This window comes from Anolis carolinensis, unplaced genomic scaffold (genome assembly GCF_035594765.1).
Source record: "Anolis carolinensis isolate JA03-04 unplaced genomic scaffold, rAnoCar3.1.pri scaffold_7, whole genome shotgun sequence".
NCBI classification, from domain to species: domain Eukaryota; kingdom Metazoa; phylum Chordata; class Lepidosauria; order Squamata; family Dactyloidae; genus Anolis; species Anolis carolinensis.
This window is the reverse complement of record NW_026943818.1, coordinates 28,425,114-28,444,186: the sequence shown is the minus strand read 5'-3', so window position 1 is coordinate 28,444,186 and position 19,073 is coordinate 28,425,114. Positions and strand designations below refer to the sequence as shown.

Sequence of the window (19,073 nt, the reverse complement as noted above, 5' to 3'; positions counted from 1 at the left end):
TATTGTTGTTTTTATTCGTGCTTGGCCCCATGGAAGCTGCCCCGAGTCCCTTCGGGGAGATGGGGCGGGGTATAAAAATAAAGTTATTATTATTATTAATGTTTAAATTTTTATAATTGTGCATGTTTTTTGTCTATTGTTGTGTTTTATATTGTTATTGTTTTTATTCGGGCTTGGCCCCATGTAAGCCGCCCTGAGTCCCCTTTGGGGAGATAGAGGCGGGGTATAAAAATAAATTATTATAAATGTCAGAAATGCCATATCCTTAAGTGCATGGCATAATCAACCCTTTATTTACGTAATTAATGGAGTGATTTAAAGTTTGGTACAATTATTCGCTTATCCAAGCTTCTGCTGGCCCATTTAGCTTGGATAAGTGAGACTCTACTGTATTATAAATGTCAGAAATGCCATATCCTTAAGTGCATGGCATAATCAAGCCTTTATTTACGTAATTAATGGAATGATTAAAAGTTTGGCGTTTTGGAAAAGGTCATGCCAAGACCACAAATTCTATCTCTGGACCCTTTTAGTTTTTCCCCCCCCTGTGCTTGCTAACACACAGACCAGGGAGCAATGTGCAACGGAAAACTTTTATTAGCATTTACACAAACAAGTCTAGAGAGGTTACGGGAACCTTGCATTCACCTTACAATATTAAAGACAGGGAAACTGCTACAGTGCAAACAAATGCTATTGGCAACTTGCAAAGGTGTTCGTGAACCTAACAGCCGCCCCGGAGGCGCAGCACCAGGTGGAGGGTGGACTCCTTCTGGATGTTGTAGTCGGAAAGAGTGCGGCCATCTTCGAGCTGCTTCCCGGCAAAGATGAGCCTCTGCTGGTCTGGGGGGATGCCTTCCTTGTCTTGGATTTTCGCCTTCACGTTCTCAATGGTGTCGCTGGGCTCGACTTCGAGAGTGATGGTCTTGCCGGTGAGGGTCTTCACAAAAATCTGCATCCCTCCCCGGAGACGAAGTACAAGATGGAGAGTGGATTCTTTCTGGATATTGTAGTCGGAGAGAGTGCGGCCATCTTCAAGCTGCTTCCCGGCGAAAATCAATCTCTGCTGGTCTGGAGGAATGCCTTCTTTGTCTTGGATTTTGGCCTTGACGTTCTCAATGGTGTCACTCGGCTCGACTTCGAGAGTGATGGTTTTTCCAGTCAAGGTTTTGACAAAGATCTGCATGCCTCCCCTCAAACGCAGGACAAGGTGGAGAGTGGATTCCTTCTGGATGTTATAATCTGACAGAGTGCGGCCATCTTCAAGCTGCTTCCCGGCGAAAATCAACCTTTGCTGATCTGGAGGGATGCCCTCTTTGTCTTGGATTTTCGCCTTAACATTCTCAATGGTGTCACTTGGTTCCACTTCGAGAGTGATGGTCTTGCCAGTGAGGGTCTTCACAAAGATCTGCATGCCTCCCCGGAGACGTAGCACTAAGTGGAGAGTGGATTCTTTCTGGATGTTGTAGTCGGACAGAGTACGGCCATCTTCAAGCTGTTTGCCGGCAAAAATCAATCTCTGTTGGTCTGGCGGGATGCCCTCTTTGTCTTGGATTTTTGCTTTCACATTCTCAATGGTGTCGCTTGGTTCCACTTCGAGAGTGATGGTTTTTCCAGTCAGGGTCTTCACAAAGATTTGCATGCCTCCCCTGAGCCTCAGGACAAGGTGGAGGGTTGACTCTTTCTGGATATTGTAGTCTGAAAGGGTACGGCCATCTTCAAGCTGCTTCCCGGCGAAAATGAGCCTTTGCTGATCTGGGGGGATGCCTTCTTTGTCTTGGATTTTTGCTTTCACATTCTCAATGGTGTCGCTTGGTTCCACTTCGAGAGTGATGGTTTTTCCAGTCAAGGTCTTCACGAAAATCTGCATGCCTCCCCTGAGCCGCAGCACTAAGTGGAGGGTGGATTCTTTCTGGATATTGTAGTCGGAGAGAGTACGGCCATCTTCAAGCTGCTTCCCGGCGAAAATGAGCCTTTGCTGATCTGGGGGGATGCCTTCTTTGTCTTGGATCTTGGCCTTGACGTTTTCAATGGTGTCACTTGGTTCCACCTCTAGAGTGATGGTCTTGCCCGTCAAGGTTTTGACAAAAATCTGCATGCCTCCCCTCAAACGCAGCACAAGGTGGAGGGTTGACTCTTTCTGGATGTTATAATCTGACAGAGTACGGCCATCTTCAAGTTGCTTCCCGGCGAAAATCAACCTCTGCTGGTCTGGGGGGATGCCCTCTTTGTCTTGGATCTTGGCCTTGACGTTTTCAATAGTGTCACTGGGTTCCACCTCTAGAGTAATGGTTTTGCCAGTCAGGGTCTTCACAAAGATCTGCATGCCTCCCCGGAGCCGCAGCACAAGATGGAGAGTGGACTCTTTCTGGATGTTGTAATCTGAGAGAGTGCGGCCATCTTCAAGCTGTTTGCCGGCGAAGATCAACCTCTGCTGGTCTGGGGGGATGCCTTCTTTGTCTTGGATCTTGGCCTTGACGTTTTCAATAGTGTCGCTTGGTTCAACCTCCAGGGTGATGGTCTTGCCAGTCAAGGTTTTCACGAAAATCTGCATACCTCCCCTCAAACGCAGCACAAGGTGAAGAGTGGACTCTTTCTGGATGTTGTAGTCGGAAAGAGTGCGGCCATCTTCAAGCTGTTTGCCGGCGAAGATCAACCTCTGCTGGTCTGGGGGGATGCCCTCTTTGTCTTGGATCTTGGCCTTGACATTCTCAATGGTGTCACTTGGCTCCACCTCTAGAGTGATGGTCTTGCCAGTCAAGGTCTTCACAAAGATCTGCATTTTAACTGCAATAGAAAGAAGGGGAAGTAAGATTCAGATCAGATTTAACTGCCTATGTTCATCTTACAGCAATGCATACGGAAATATCTTTAAGCACCCAACTTGTTTTGAGATACAATAGAGCAGGGGTCCCCAAACTAAAGCCCGGGGGCCGGATATGGCCCTCCAAGGTAATTGACCTGGCCCCCGCCCTCAGTTTTAGATTTAGACTTGACCAAAGTCCGAAATGACTTGAAGGCACAACAACAATCCTACTTAACTTGACTCTCATTGGCCAGAAGCAGGCCCACACTTCCCATTGAAATCCTGATAGGTTTATACAATATGTTGGTTAAAATTGTTTTTATTTTTAAATATTGTATTGTTCTTTAATTTACTAATACTGTGCAATCCTAATAATGTAATATACATGATATACACAATATATTGTGTACACATATTATATTGATAATAATATTATAATCTAATACAATATAATATTTATTTATTACAGTATTTCTACTCCTCCCTTCTCACCCAATAGGGGACTCAGGGTGGCTAATAATAATAATACAATATAATACTGTATAATAATATTAATTATATATTATATATTAAATGTAATATTACTAATAATATTATGGTATAGTACAATATAGTAATACTAGCTGTGCCCGGCCACGCGTTGCTGTGGCGAAGTATGTTGGTATGGGAAATAAAGTATTGAGGAATTGATGGTAGTTAAGGTAAAGGTGTGGAGTCCAGATAATCCAGTTAAAGCAGATAATATAAGATTATAAATGGGTTATATAGCTGTGTGGAAGGGCCTTGAGTCTACACTGCCATGTAACGCAGTTAAAATCAGATAATTTGTATTTTATAGGCAGTGTGGAAGAGGCCTAAGTGAGGCCTAACTCTGCCTGTCCTCTGGGTGAGTGGGTTGCTAGGAGACCAAGTGGGCGGAGCTTAGCCTTCTAAATGGCAGCAATTGGATAAAAACAATTATTCCTCTCCCTCTAATTAGGACTTTATTTTTCTTTTCTTTTTGTTGTATCAACCTAGAGGCGTGGATGATGGGTTGTGTTGTCAATTTTCGAGGTTGTGGGGCCTGTAGTTTTGTTGTTTTGTCTGCTGCCCTGATGCCATCACTCTTTTATATATATAGATATGTTAATATTGTGCTATGCTAATAATATAATATATTGTATGTACATACAACTTGTAAGCTGCTCTGAGTCCCCTTCTGGGTGAGAGAGGGTGGGGCATAATTGTAGCAAATAAATAAATAAATAAATGTTGTTGGGGGTTTTTTTTGCACTACAAATAAGAATGTGCATAGGAATTTATATATATATATTTAATGATATTTCCGCCCCTCAACAATATGAGGGGCCATGAACCTCCAAACTTAAAAAGTTTGAGGACCCCTGCAGTCGAGTCTCACTTATCCAACATAAACGGGCCAGCAGAACGTTGGATAAGTGAATATGTTGGATAATAAGGAGGGATTAAGGAAAAGTCTATTAAACATCAATTTAGGCTATGATTTTACAAATGAAGCACCAAAATATCATGTTATACAACAAATTTGACAGAAAAAGTAGTTCAATATGCAGTAATGCTATGTAGTAATTACTGTATTTACGAATTTAGCACCAAAATATCACGATGTTTTGAAAACACTGACTACAAAAATGTGTTGGATAATCCAGAATGTTGGATAAGTGAGACTCTACTGTACTGTAATTGGTATCATTATATGAGCAACATGTCCTGTGTTCCAGGCATTTGAGTCATGGCTACTCAAAATCCTGGAAAACACCAAACTGGCATTCAAAAGAGCTGCAGTAGTAGAGCATATCATCTATCATGTTCTGCTAAAGCCTCATATCTGGGCCCCAGCTGTTGCAATTTAAATCTGTTTTTCTTTCATAATGTCCTCTGACAACCCATTTTAAGGTTTAAGCAGACAAAACTGCCATCCTATGCTCTGTCAGCTGCCAGTGAGTCACAGGCAGACTTTTGACAATGCAATCTGATCCAATTCATCCCCCACAAAGTGCCACATCATTCCCATTTCTTCCACTTTGAGAATGTTCCTGAAAGCAGGACTTTCAAAACAGACACCCCATAGCAATGACTCACTATCCTATTCAGGGCTCTCGAGAGGAAAGCAGAACATATGTAATACATGATCAATCAGAGGGGATATGACCTTGCACAGCCATGTTTTATTGCTATTGTGTTGTATTGTATATTTGTTTAGAATATAAGCCGCTCCGAGGCCCAGAGCAAATAAAATTAGACAAATAAAATAAAGCCCAGAAAATATGGGCGTTATTAAATGTAAACCCCCAGTATAAAGGTGTTATTACTTCAAAGCAAGAAATCAAAAAATGGTTATTAAAATTACTGTACAGGATGCAATGGCAATGCAAATCAAACCTATAAACAAAGGAGCAATTAAGTTAAACCCAAAAAAACAAAGGGGTTATTAAAATTACTGTATAGGGTGCCATGTCTTGGCCTTCAACTCCCAGAAATCCTAACAGCTGGTAAATTGGCTGGGATTTCTGTGAGTTAAAGTACAAAACATCTAAGGGCCCACAGATCAAGATTCTTTAGAGGAAGACACAATCTGATCCCTCCCAGCAGATGGCCACCCAGCTGTTTATAGAATCCTAGAGCAGGAAGGGCCGCCCAGTCCAAACCTCTTAATATAAATAATAATAAAACTATTTCTGTACTGCCATATCTCCCCGAAAGGACTCAGGAGGCTTCCAATAAACCTCCTTGTGCCTTAGAGGAAGGCACAATTTGATCCCTCCCAGCAGATAGCCACCCAGCCTGTTTATAAAATCCTAGAGAAGGAAGGGCCGCCCAGTCCAAACCCCTTGCGTCTTAGAGGAAGGCAGAATTTGATCCCTCCCAACAGATGGCCACCCAGTCCAAACCTCTTAATATAAGTAATAACAAAACTATTTCTGTACTGCCATATCTCCTCGAAGGGACTCGGGAGGCTTCCAATAAACCTCCTTGGGGATATAAATGCTTGTAACAAATAACATTAAAAAAAATCAGATCCCTCCCAGCAGATAGCCACCCAGCCGGTTTATAGAATCCCTAGAGCAGGGAGGGCCACCCAGTCCAAACTCCTTAATATAAATAAAAATAATAAAACTATTTCTGTACTGCCATATCTCCCCGAAGGGACTTGGGGGGCTTCCAATAAACCCCCTTGCGCCTTAGAGGAAGGCAGAATTTGACCCCTCCCAGCAGATGGCCACCCAGCCGGTTTATAGAATCCCTAGAGCAGGGAGGGCCACCCAGTCCAAACCCCTTAATATAAATAAAAATAATAAAACTATTTCTATACTGCCATATCTCCCCGAAGGGACTTGGGGGGCTTCCAATAAACCTCCTTGTATCTTAGAGGAGGACACAATTTGATCCCTCCCAGCAGATAACCACCCAGTCCAAACCCCTTAATATAAATAAAAATAATAAAACTATTTCTATATTGCCGTATCTCCCCGAAGGGACTCGGGAGGCTTCCAATTTGATCCACCCAGCCTGTTTATAGAATCCCTAGAGAATGGCCGCCCAGCCCAACCTCCTTGCGTCTTAGAGGAAGGCACAATTTGATCCCTCCCAGCAGATAGCCACCCAGCCTCTGTTTATAGAATCCCTAGAGAAGGAAGAGCCGCCCAGCCCAACGCCCTTGTGCTTTAAGAGCAGTATTTGCTCAACTTTATCAATATTATGATGTAATACAATGTAATAATTATTATAATTCATTATTATAATTGTATATTTATATTACATGCAATATTACTAATAATATTGCGATATAGTTGTATAATATAATATATTGTATGCATATATACTTGTAAACCGCCCTGAGTCCCCTTCGGGGTGAGAAGGGCGGTACAGTAGAGTCTCACTTATCCAACATAAACGGGCCAGCAGAATGTTGGATAAGCGAATATGTTGGATAATAAGGAGAGATTAAGAAAAAGCCTATTAAACATCAAAATACGTTATGATTTTACAAATTAAGCACCAAAACATCATGTTATACAACAAATTTGACAGAAAAAATAGTTCATTACACATTAATGCTATGTAGAAATTACTGTATTTATGAATTTAGCACCAAAATATCACGATGTATTGAAAACATTGACTACAAAAATGCATTGGATAATCCAGAACGTTGGATAAGTGAGTGTTGGATAAGTGAGACTCTACTGTATATAAATGTCGCAAATAAATAAAATAAATAAACTTCCGGGTCCCTCATATTGAAAAAAAGCGAGTTCTTTTTTTCCAGTCTGGAAACTGAAGCTGCTGCACTGCTTCGAAGGCGCCGCTAGGGGGGAGCGCGTGACGTCACGCGCGGCGGCCAATCAGCGCCCGAGCCCCGACCTCCTTCCTCCTTCTCCTCCCGCCGCCATTTTGTCCCCTTCCAACCACCTCCTTCTTAAGCGGCCATTATTACTTCGGGAGGGAAGGAAGAAAAGAAGAGCCTGGTTTTGTGCGGCCTCACCGTCCCGCTCGGCTCCCTCCGCCCAAAGGCCGCCCCATCGCCGCGGGAAAGGCCAGGCCTGAGGCCGAGGCCCGGCTCCGTCACTATAGGCCTCAACAGCCGCCATAATGGCGCCGCCATGACAGTTTTCCCTGAGGGGAAAAAAAAAACCACACAATAGGGGCCTACCGTCGCCATTGTTTAATATTTTCACAAAATTAGCATATTTACGTCATCAGACTTGTCCCTTAGACAATAAAAACACAGTATATATTCAAATAAGTTTTACAATTAGCATATATACGTCACCAAAGTTGTCCCAAAACAATAAAAACCCGCCCTAGAATAACTATTTAATGTTTCTTACCACTCTGTGAAGCGTTTTCCCCCTCAAAAAAATATAAATCGACCGTATTCTCAAGTCAACGCGCCTCCGAATCCCGTCCGTCTAATGCCGCCCAGCAATGGTGCCGGCCTATTTATAGTCCTAAGCCACGCCCCTTTCGCGTCACTCCGGAATCCTTCCGCTCGGAGGGAAACAAAATAGTCCCTCCGTTCCAAACGGTTAAAGGCGCCATTTGTTTTTAAAAAGCAGCGTTTTATTATCTTAATTAGACACTGAAAGGCAGCGTTGACGTCTCCTTAATGCTTTTTTGTGTTAAAAAAGGGGGAATATTTAATCCAAGCGCGGAAGGATATCACAAAAGAACGAAGTGAAGCAGCTGAGAAGAAGAGGAGGCGGAGGGATCGAGAAGGAGGCGGGATTTAAGGAGCTTCTCGGTTCGTGATTGGTAGGAAAAGTCGCGATGTGGGCTCTGATTGGTAGGAAAGGGAGCGACCTGAGCTCTGATTGGCCAGCTCGTGATTAGGATACGGGACTGACTGGAAAGCTCTGGAAGGAGCAAGACGAAAGGAGGGGGAGGGGGGTAAATCGAGCCCGCTGATTGGCCCGCTCTGACGTCACCCTGTTGCTAAGGCAGATTAGGGGGGTTTCTGCACATGCGCAGAACGAGATTAGTAGGCCTGAGGGGGCGAAGGCGGTTATTTGGGGGGCGATTTTTGGCGGGAAAGCAGTTCCCTCAGGTTTTTGAACGAAGGAAACAGGAAATATGGTTATTATATAAGTAAGTATAGCCTGGAATATATTATTATTATTATTATGTTAAAGTGGACAATAGTTTGGTCCAATTCCATTGTTAATGGAGTTCAAATTGCTCATGGATTTAAGGCGAACTATACATCCCAAGGCCTACAACTCCCAATTTCCCTCAAAACCCACCACTATTTACATATCTGCTTATCCGGTGTCTGTGCCAAGTGTGGTCCAGATCCATTGTTGTTTGGGTTCGTGGATGTGGTGAACGACAACTCCCATAAATCTCATTGAACATCGAGAAAGCCAAAAACAAGGTCGCAACAACATCTGTTATAGAACTCCAATATGCCGATGATAACGTAGTAATAATCATAATTATTATTATTATCTATGAGTTTCCTCTGGGAGAGGAAAGCTGGATTTTATTATGATAATAATAATAATAATAATGATTACAGTATTTATGAGTCTCTAGGAGATGAACAGAGGATTTTATTATGATAATAATAATAATTATTATTATTATCTATGAGTCTCCTCTAGGAGAGGAACACAGGATTTTATTATGATAATAATAATTATTATTATTACAGTATTATCTATGAGTCTCTAGGAGAGGAACACAAGATTTTATTATGATAATAATAATAATTATTATTATTACAGTATTATCTATGAGTCTCTAGGAGAGGAACACAGGATTTTATTATGATAATAATAATAATTATTATTATTATCTATGAGTCTCCTCTAGGAGAGGAACACAGGATTTTATTATGATAATAATTATTATTATTATCTATGAGTCTCTAGGAAAGGAAAGCGGCATATTACGTATGATGATGATAATAATAATAATAATCTATGAGTCTCCTCTAGGAGAGGAAAGCGGGATATGATGATGATGATGATGATGATAATAATTATTATTATCTATGAGTCTCTAGGAGAGGAAAGCGGGATTTTATTATGATAATAATAATAATAATTATTATTATTATCTATGAGTTTCCTCTGGGAGAGGAAAGCTGGATTTTTTTATGATAATAATAATAATAATAATAATTACAGTATTATCTATGAGTCTCTAGGAGAGGAACACAGGATTTTATTATGATGATAATAATAATAATAATTATCTATGAGTCTCCTCTAGGAGAGGAAAGCGGCATATTACGTATGATGATGATGATGATAATAATAATAATAATCTATGAGTCTCCTCTAGGAGAGGAAAGCAGGATATTATTATGATAATAATAATAATAATAATTATTATTATCTATGAGTTTCCTCTGGGAGAGGAAAGCTGGATTTTATTATGATAATAATAATAATTGTTATTATTATTACAGTACAGTAGAGTCTCACTTATCCAACACTCGCTTATCCAACGTTCTGGATTATCCAACGCATTTTTGTAGTCAATGTTTTCAATACATCATGATATTTTGGTGCTAAATTCGTAAATACAGTAATTACTACATAGCATTACTGTGTACTGAACTACTTTTTCTTTCCAATGTTGTTGTAGAACATGATGTTTTGGTGCTCAATTTGTAAAATCATAACCTATTTTAATGTTTAATAGGCTTTTTCTTAGTCTCTCCTTATTATCCAACATATTCGCTTATCCAACATTCTGCCAGCCCGTTTATGTTGGATAAGTGAGACTCTACTGTATTATCTATGAGTCTCTAGGAGAGGAACACAGGATTTTATTATGATAATAATAATAATTATTATTATTATCTATGAGTCTCCTCTAGGAGAGGAAAGCGGCATATTACGTATGATGATGATAATAATAATAATAATCTATGAGTCTCCTCTAGGAGAGGAAAGCAGGATATGATGATGATGATGATAATAATTATTATTATCTATGAGTCTCTAGGAGAGGAAAGCGGGATTTTATTATGATATTATTATTACAGTATTATCTATGAGACTCTAGGAGAGGAACACAGGATTTGATTATGATAATAATAATAATTATTATTACAGTATTAACCATGAGTCTCTAGGAGGGGAACACAGGATTTTATTATGATAATAATAATAATAATTATTATTATTACAGTATTATCTATGAGTCTCTAGGAGAGGAACACAGGATTTTATTATGATGATAATAATAATAATTATTACAGTATTATCTATGAGTCTCTAGGAGAAGAACACAGGATTTTATTATGATAATAATAATTATTATTATCTATGTGTCTCTAGGAGAGGAAAGCGGGATTTCATAATAATAATAATAATAATAATAATAATAATAACCTATGAATCTCTAGAAGAGGAAAGCAGGATTTTATTATGATAGTAATAATAATTATAATTATCTATGAGTCTCTAGGAGAGGAAAGCGGGATTTTATGATAGTAATAATAATAATTATTATCTATGAGTCTCTAGGAGAGGAAAGCAGGATTTTATTATGATAATAATAATAATAATAATAATAATAATAATAATCCATGAGTCTCCTCTAGGAGAGGAAAGCAGGATATTATTATTATTATGATAATAATAATTATTATCATTTATGAGTCTCCTTTAGGAGAGGAAAGCAGGATATTATTACAATTATGATGACAATAATATGAATCTATGAGTCTCCTCTAGGAGAGGGAAGCGGGATAATATTACAATAATAGTAATAATAATAATAATAATAATAATAATAATAATAATAATAATAATAGTAATGTATGAGTCTCCTCTAGGAGAGGAAAACAGGCTACTAGCTTAGAACTTTGAGACATACTGTGAACCCAAAGAAGCTCACTTTACTAATGTGAGTCAATATTATCATTATCCTATACAAAACTATATATTCCACAATAGGTTGAGAACGGATCCCTGGAAAATTCCAGGACATTCAGTGATTAGCTCTGGAGCACTGAACGTATTCTCTTGCAGATTGTGGGCAACGAATGGAACAGCAAACAGCAGCTGACGTTGTTATTGCAACGTTGGCAGAAAACTGAGACCTCATGACCGGCTTTGATGGCGTCGGTGGATTTTGGTTTCCCAGAAGGGCAGACGGGGACTCTGCTTACAGTCAGGGAACTGTAAGAAGAGTCTTAATCCTGTATTTCCACAGGAGCCTGGTTGGAAATACTGTATTTGATTTGTTTCAGTTCTTGTGGGAAGTCAAAGAAGACATATGTTGCCTTTTTGTCTGCATTTCCTTCCCCTTTTGGGTTACGATGTTGCCCTCGGTTTCCCTTTTGGAGCCCTTGGCCTTCTGTAACATTGTACATATTAGTCCAGTGCTCAGACTATTGCCTTCTTGGTTATATAATAATAATAATAATAATAATAATAATAATAATAATAATAATAATAATACAACAGGAAAAACTCAGCCGCTATCAGGACCTCAAGATTGAACTTCAAAGACTCTGGCAGAAACCAGTGCAGGTGGTCCCGGTGGTGATGGGCACACTGGGTGCCATGCCAAAAGATCTCAGCCGGCATTTGGAAACAATAGACATTGACAAAATTACGATCTGCCAACTGCAAAAGGCCACCTTACTGGGATCTGCACGCATCATCCGAAAATACATCACACAGTCCTAGACACTTGGGAAGTGTTCGACTTGGGATTTTGTGAAACGAAATCCAGCATATCTATCTTGTTTGCTGTGTCATACAACGTCGTTGTGTCAATAATAATAATAATAATAATAATAATATCTCAGATTATTATTATTATTATTGAGCATGGAGCAAAATTATTATTAATATTATATATTATTATTATTGAGGCTTTAAACTATATTATATATAATAATAATAATAATAGTAATATAGCTCAGAAGCAGACAATAGCATTGAGCTATATTATTATTATTGAGCATTGAGCTTTATTATTATTATTATTATTAGTGAGGCTTTAAGCTTTATAATAATAATAATAATATAGCTAAGAAGCAAACAATAGCATTGAACTATATTATTATATATTATTATTGAGCTGTATATATATAATATAATAATGTAGTTAAGAAGCAGACAATAGCATTGAGCTATATTATTATTATTATTATTATTGAGCATTGAGCTATATTATTATTATATATGATTATTATTTAGGCTTTAAGCTATATTATATATAATAATAATATAGCTAAGAAGGAAACAATAGCATTGAGCTATATTATTAGTATATATAATTATTATTTGGGCTTTAAGCTATATAATATATAATAATAATATAGCTAAGAAGCAATCAATAGCATTGAGCTATATTATTATTATATATAATTATTATTTGGGCTTTAAGCTATATAATAATAATAATAATAATAATAATAATAATAATAAAGCTAAGAAGCAGACAATAGCATTGAGCTATATTATTATTACTACTGAGCATTGAGCTATATTATTATTATTATTGAGCATTGAGCTATATTACTATTATATATGATTATTATTTAGGCTTTAAGCTATATTATATATAATAATAATATAGCTAAGAAGCAATCAATAGCATTGAGCTATATTATTATTATATATGATTATTATTTAGGCTTTAAGCTATATTATATATCATAATAATAATATAGCTAAGAAGCAGACAATAGCATTGAGCTATATTATTAATATATATGATTATTTAGGCTTTAAGCTATATTACATATAATAATAATAATATAGCTAAGAAGCAGACAATAGCATTGAGCTATATTATTATTATTATTACTGAGCATTGAGCTATATATTTATTATTATTATTGACACAACGACGTTGTATGACACAGCAAACAAGATAGATATGCTGGATTTCGTTTCACAAAATCCCAAGTCGAACACTTCCCAAGTGTCTAGGACTGTGTGATGTATTTTCGGATGATGCGTGCAGATCCCTTAGGGTGGCCTTTTGCAGTTGGCAGATGGTGATTTTGTCAATGTCTATTGTTTCCAAATGCCGGCTGAGATCTTTTGGCACGGCACCCAGTGTGCCCATCACCACCGGGACCACCTGCACTGGTTTCTGCCAGAGTCTTTGAAGTTCAATCTTGAGGTCCTGATAGCGGCTGAGTTTTTCCTGTTGTTTTTCTTCAATGCGACTGTCACCTGGGATGGCAACATCAATGATCCAAACCTTGTTCTTTTCCACAACTGTGATGTCTGGTGTGTTGTGTTCCAGAACTTTGTCAGTCTGGATTCGCACAGTAGCTTTGCGTGCTCATTTTCCACAACCTTTGCAGGTTTGTGATCCCACCAGTTCTTAACTGCAGGGAGGTGATACTTGAGGCATAAGTTCCAATGAATCATTTGGGCCACATAGTTGTGCCTCTGTTTGTAGTCTGTCTGTGCAATTTTCTGACAGCAGCTGAGGATATGATCCATGGTTTCATCGGTTTCCTTGCACAGTCTGCATTTTGGGTCATCAGCTGATTTTTCAATCTTGGCCTTGATTGTATTTGTCCTGATGTCTTGCTCCTGGGCTGCAAGGATCAGGCCTTCTGTCTCCTTCTTCAGGGTCCCATTTGTGATCCAGAGCCAGGTCTTCTCCTGATCAGCTTTTCCTTCAATTTTGTCAAGGAACTTTCCATGCAGTGTTTTGTTGTGCCAGCTTGTCAGCTCTAGTTTGTAGTGCGGTTTTCTTGTACTGGTTTTTTGTCTGCTGTGCTTTGAGGAGTTTCTGATTTTTGACTTCAACCAAAGCAGGTTCTTCACTTTGCTTGACATCTTCTGCCAGGGCATGTTCTTCTTCTTTGACTGCTTGCTTTACTTGTAAGAGTCCTCTGCCCCTTGATCTTCTAGGCAGATACAGCCGGTCAACATCACTGCGAGGGTGCAGTGAATGATGAATGGTCATGAGTTTTCTTGTTTTTCTGTCCAAATTGTCCAGTTCCGCCTGTGTCCAGTTTATGATGCCAGCAGTATATCTTATGACAGGTATGGCCCAGGTGTTTATGGCCTTGATGGTGTTGCCTCCATTGAGCTTGCTTTTGAGAATTTTTCTGACCCTTTGTGTGTATTCTTCGCTGACCACAGTCTTCACATGTTCATACTTGATGTTGTCCAGCTGTAGTATGCCCAGATATTTATAGGCCTCTGGCTGGTGACACTTTATTGTTTGGCCATTGGGCATATTGATATTATTATTATTATTATTATTATTATTATTATTATTATTATTATTATTGATACAAAGATACAGCTTTGGTTGGGTGTTTGTCAGTCCCTTGGGCAACACTTGTTTTCTTCTTGTTTTCCCTGCAGACGGAAGCTGACGACGGGTTCTCATTACACAAACGCCAACCGGGAACTGAACTCTTTCTTGGACAAGCCCGGGCCTGTCTTTCTGGAATCGGAACAACAGGTCATGCTTTTCTCTGCCAAAATCACACTTAGATGCAGGAGAAAGAGATCTCCATCTTGTTAATGCCCAACAAAGCCAAGCAGAAACAAAACGGTGTGCTTTTGGGGGCATTTTTCTCCCGTTCTTTCTGCTTGAATCACCAAGACGGGCGCCCGGCCCAGAAACTTTGCTCTGCTGAGTCACGCAAAAAAGAGCACGGCCTCGGCACAGATAAAACACGGGATGTGGGCGAAGGCTTTTTAATTCCTGATAGTTTGAGGCAAAGGTTATCTTTAGAAGGAGACTCTGGACCCTGGAATGTTCCACTCCCTCTTGCTTTCCTCCCTTTCTTTACTAATTGGGATATTTTCAGAGATATAATAATAATAATAATAATAATAATAATAATAATAATAATAATAATATATTGCTATATCAGTAAGGGGAGGGCATTGCAAATGAGATTACACAGCCACATTTATTGGAGGTTGGGGCCTGAGAGCGCCATAAAAGAAAAGAAACAACAAAAACAATTTGAATTAAAAAATTTAAAAAAATCCTATTATTATTATTATTATTATTACTGTATTATTATTTTGTTTTTGTTTTTATCAGGACAGGACATTTACCACCCACGAACAAAAAGTATCACCCAGGAACAGAATAATAATAATAATAATATATTGCTATATCAGTAAGGGGAGGGCATTGCAAATGAGATTACACAGCCACATTTATTGGAGGTTGGGGCCTGAGAGCGCCATAAAAGAAAAGAAACAACAACAACAATTTGAATTAAAAAATTTAAAAAAATCCTATTATTATTATTATTATTATTATTATTATTATTACTGTATTATTATTTTGTTTTTGTTTTTATCAGGAAAGGACATTTGCCACCCACGAACATAAAGTATCACCCAGGAACAGAATAATAATAATAATAATAATAATAATACTGTATTTATAAATTATATACCCTGTTTCCCTGAAAATAAGACATCTCCAAAAAATAAGACCTAGCAGAGGTTTTACTGAATTGCTAAATATAAGGCCTCCCCCAAAAGTAAGACCTAGCAAAGTTTTTTTTTGGAAGGATGCCCGGCGCCCACCAAACAAAACACCAGAACTTGCAGGATCGGTAAATGCACATACCAGTTGTACATGGAAATAATGGTAATAATATATTAATGTTATATTATTTATATTTATACAGTAGTAACAAGAAATTATTGTCAGGAGTCATATTTTGTCTGGTTTGGTTATGTTGGTTTGTGATGACAACTACTGTACAGTATATTGTTTTGTTCAACAATAAATGTGAATTCTTCTTCATGGAAAAAATAAGACATCCCCTAAAAATAAGACCTAGCACAGCTTTAGGAGCAAAAAATAATATAAGACACTGTCTTATTTTCGGGGAAACACGGTATATTTATTTTTATTTATTTATAAATAACATATTTTATTTTTTATTTATAAAGAATATATTTATATTTTTATTTTTATTTATGAATCATATATTTATTTTTATTTGTTTATAAAACATATATTTATTTATTTTTATTTATAAATCATATATTTGTTTTTATTTATATTGATTTATGAATCATATATTTATTTTTATTCATATTTATTTATTTATAAATCATATATTTATATTTATATTTATATTTATTTATATTTATCATATATTTATTTTATTTTTATTCATTTATTAATCATATATTTCTTTTTATTTATATTTATTTATAGATCATATATTTCTTTTTATTTATATTTATTTATAAATCATATACAGTAGAGTCTCACTTATCCAACACTCGCTTATCCAACGTTAATATTTTACTACTTATATGTATGTGTGTGTATATATAATAATAATAATAATACATGCTATTGTTATAGTACTACTATTATGTTATTATTACCCACAATGGTACAGTATTAATATTTTACTACAGTAGAGTCTCACTTATCGAACATAAACAGGCCGGCAGAATGTTGGATAAGCGAATATGTTGGATAATAAGGAGGCATTAAGGAAAAGCCTATTAAACATCAAATTAGGTTATGATTTTACAAATGAAGCACCAAAACATCATGTTATACAACAAATTTGACAGAAAAAGTAGTAATGCTATGTAGTAATTACTGTATTTACGAATTTAGCAGCAAAATATCACGATGTACTGAAAACATTGACTACAAAAATGTGTTGGATAATCCAGAACATTGGATAAGCGAGTGTTGGATCAGTGAGACTCTACTGTAATATATAATTAATATTATTATATTGTATTATTAGTATAATATTGTATTGTATAATATAATATTGTATATATTGTATTATTATTGTATAGAATATTATATATTAGTATAATATATGTATATATACACACTTGCGTATATACAGATATACAATTTACAATAATATATAATACTAGCTATGCCCGGCTTGTATTTACATCAAGCTCAAATTTAAGGTAAGACTGTCCAACTCCGATCAAATCATGATTCTCATCTTCTTCAATGTAAATGTGCTTATGTATCCTTTTAATAACAATAGAGTAAAATAATACACATAATAATAATAATAATAATAATAATAATTATTATTATTATTATTACAGGAAAATAATACAAGTAATAATAAATAGAGGTTAAATGTTTTTGAATATTTACATCAAGCTCAAATTTAAATTAAGACTGTCCAACTCCGATCAAATCATGATTCTCATCTTCTTCAATGTAAATGTGCTTATGTATCCTTTTAATAACAATAGAGTAAAATAATACACATCATAATAATAATAATAATAATAATAATAATAATAATAATAATTACAGGAAAATAATACAAGTAATAATAAATAGAGGTTAAATGTTTTTGAATATTTACATCAAGCTCAAATTTAAATTAAGACTGTCCAACTCTGATCAAATCATTATTCTCATCTTCTTCAATGTAAATGTGCTTTATGTATCCTTTTAATAATAATAGAGTAAAATAATACATGTAATAATAAATAGAGTAAAATAATAAATGCAATAATAATAATAAGATCAGAGTGAAATAATAAATGTATTAATAATAATAAAAATAGAGTAAAATAACTGTAATAGTAGCAACAAATAATAAATGTAATACAGTAGAGTCTCACTTATCCAACACTCGCTTATCCAACGTTCTGGATTATCCAACGCATTTTTGTAGTCAATGTTTTCAATACATCGTGATATTTTGGTGCTAAATTTGTAAATACAGTAATTACTAAATAGCATTACTGTGTATTGAACTACTTTTTCTGTTAAATTTGTTGTATAACATGATGTTTCGGTGCTTAATTTGTAAAATCATAACCTAATTTGATGTTTAATAGGTTTTTCCTTAATCTCTCCTTATTATCCAACATATTCGCTTATCCAACATTCTGCCGGCCCGTTTACGTTGGATAAGCGAGACTCTACTGTAATACCAATAATAATAGAGAAAAAAAATAAATGTACCATATCTTCTCGAGTATAAGCTGACCCACATATAAGCCAACCAGGACCCTCACCCGAGTATAAGCCGAGGGAGGCTTTTTCAGTCTGAAAAACCAGGCTTATACTCGAGTATATACAGTAATAATAGAAATAATAATAATAATAGAATTGTATTGGAGGACCTAGGGATTCCTAGTGAGGATTAGAAATCTCTTCAATAGAGATTCTAAAACACCCCTGTAGAGACTTGATGTGGCAGAGAATGGAATCCCTTCAGATCCCACCGCTGCCACCAATTTATGTGAGGAGCTGGGATGGAACCCTTTTGATCCCACACACGCACACACACAGATACCACCACTTAATAAAGATGTTTTATAAGAGATGATATTAATTAATTATTTGTTTGATTATCTTCTTCTTCTCTGCCACCAATGGAGACGTCAGGCAGATGGTACTGGTTCTTATAAGCTTTCTCTATTTGTTCCACTTCGGGTGTTGATGTTACTTTACTTAATATGAGAGTATGACAGAGGCTTATTTAGAATAAAATCAAAACAAGTTTATTGCAGGTACAGAGCTTGATGGTTTCAGATAACTTGCTAAAGGCACTTCGCTTAATTAATGGTTACAAACAAATATGAGGTGGTTAAACTTTCAAAAATACTTCTTTCTCTGGATTACACTAAACCCTGATCCTACTGGATCCCCTGGGATTAATTTCTCTAATCCACAGGCTCTATAAAAGACCCTAGACAAATCACCTAACTTGCCTAGTCTGGTCCAACCTAAATCTGACTCAAATCTTTCTATTTAAGCCAGTCTGATTCTCCACACAAGGATCAGATCCTTCTCTGTGACTAGAGAATCA

The 19,073-nt window shown here is 36.6% G+C and overlaps 2 protein-coding genes across 3 annotated transcripts in view; one reads left to right on the top strand and one right to left on the bottom strand.

Annotated features, from left to right (window-relative positions):
* Nucleotides 1-574: 574 nt before the first annotated feature.
* On the bottom strand, nt 575-7,814 carry ubb (ubiquitin B). Its single transcript, XM_062960351.1, has 2 exons — nt 7,657-7,814; nt 575-2,787 (listed from the first exon to the last, which is right to left on the bottom strand). The coding sequence occupies exon 2, from the start codon at nt 2,780-2,782 to the stop codon at nt 725-727; it is 2,058 nt and encodes a 685-aa protein (XP_062816421.1). The 5' UTR covers nt 2,783-2,787; nt 7,657-7,814; the 3' UTR covers nt 575-724.
* Nucleotides 7,815-8,238: 424 nt separating this feature from the next.
* cenpv (centromere protein V) overlaps nt 8,239-19,073 on the top strand; it is a 40,593-nt gene continuing 29,758 nt past the window's right edge. Inside the window, exons 1-2 of one of the 2 annotated variants that reach the window (XR_010000280.1) lie at nt 8,239-8,413; nt 14,635-14,734. The gene's annotated coding sequence lies outside the window, so the exon portion shown is untranslated. The remainder of the gene's footprint in view (nt 8,414-14,634; nt 14,735-19,073) is intronic. The other variant, XR_010000281.1, reaches the window with a different exon arrangement.

Bases quoted from the DNA above. Each gene is read 5' to 3' on its own strand.
- ubb (XM_062960351.1), bottom strand. From the start codon at position 2,782: ATGCAGATCTTTGTGAAGACCTTGACTGGCAAGACCATCACTCTAGAG.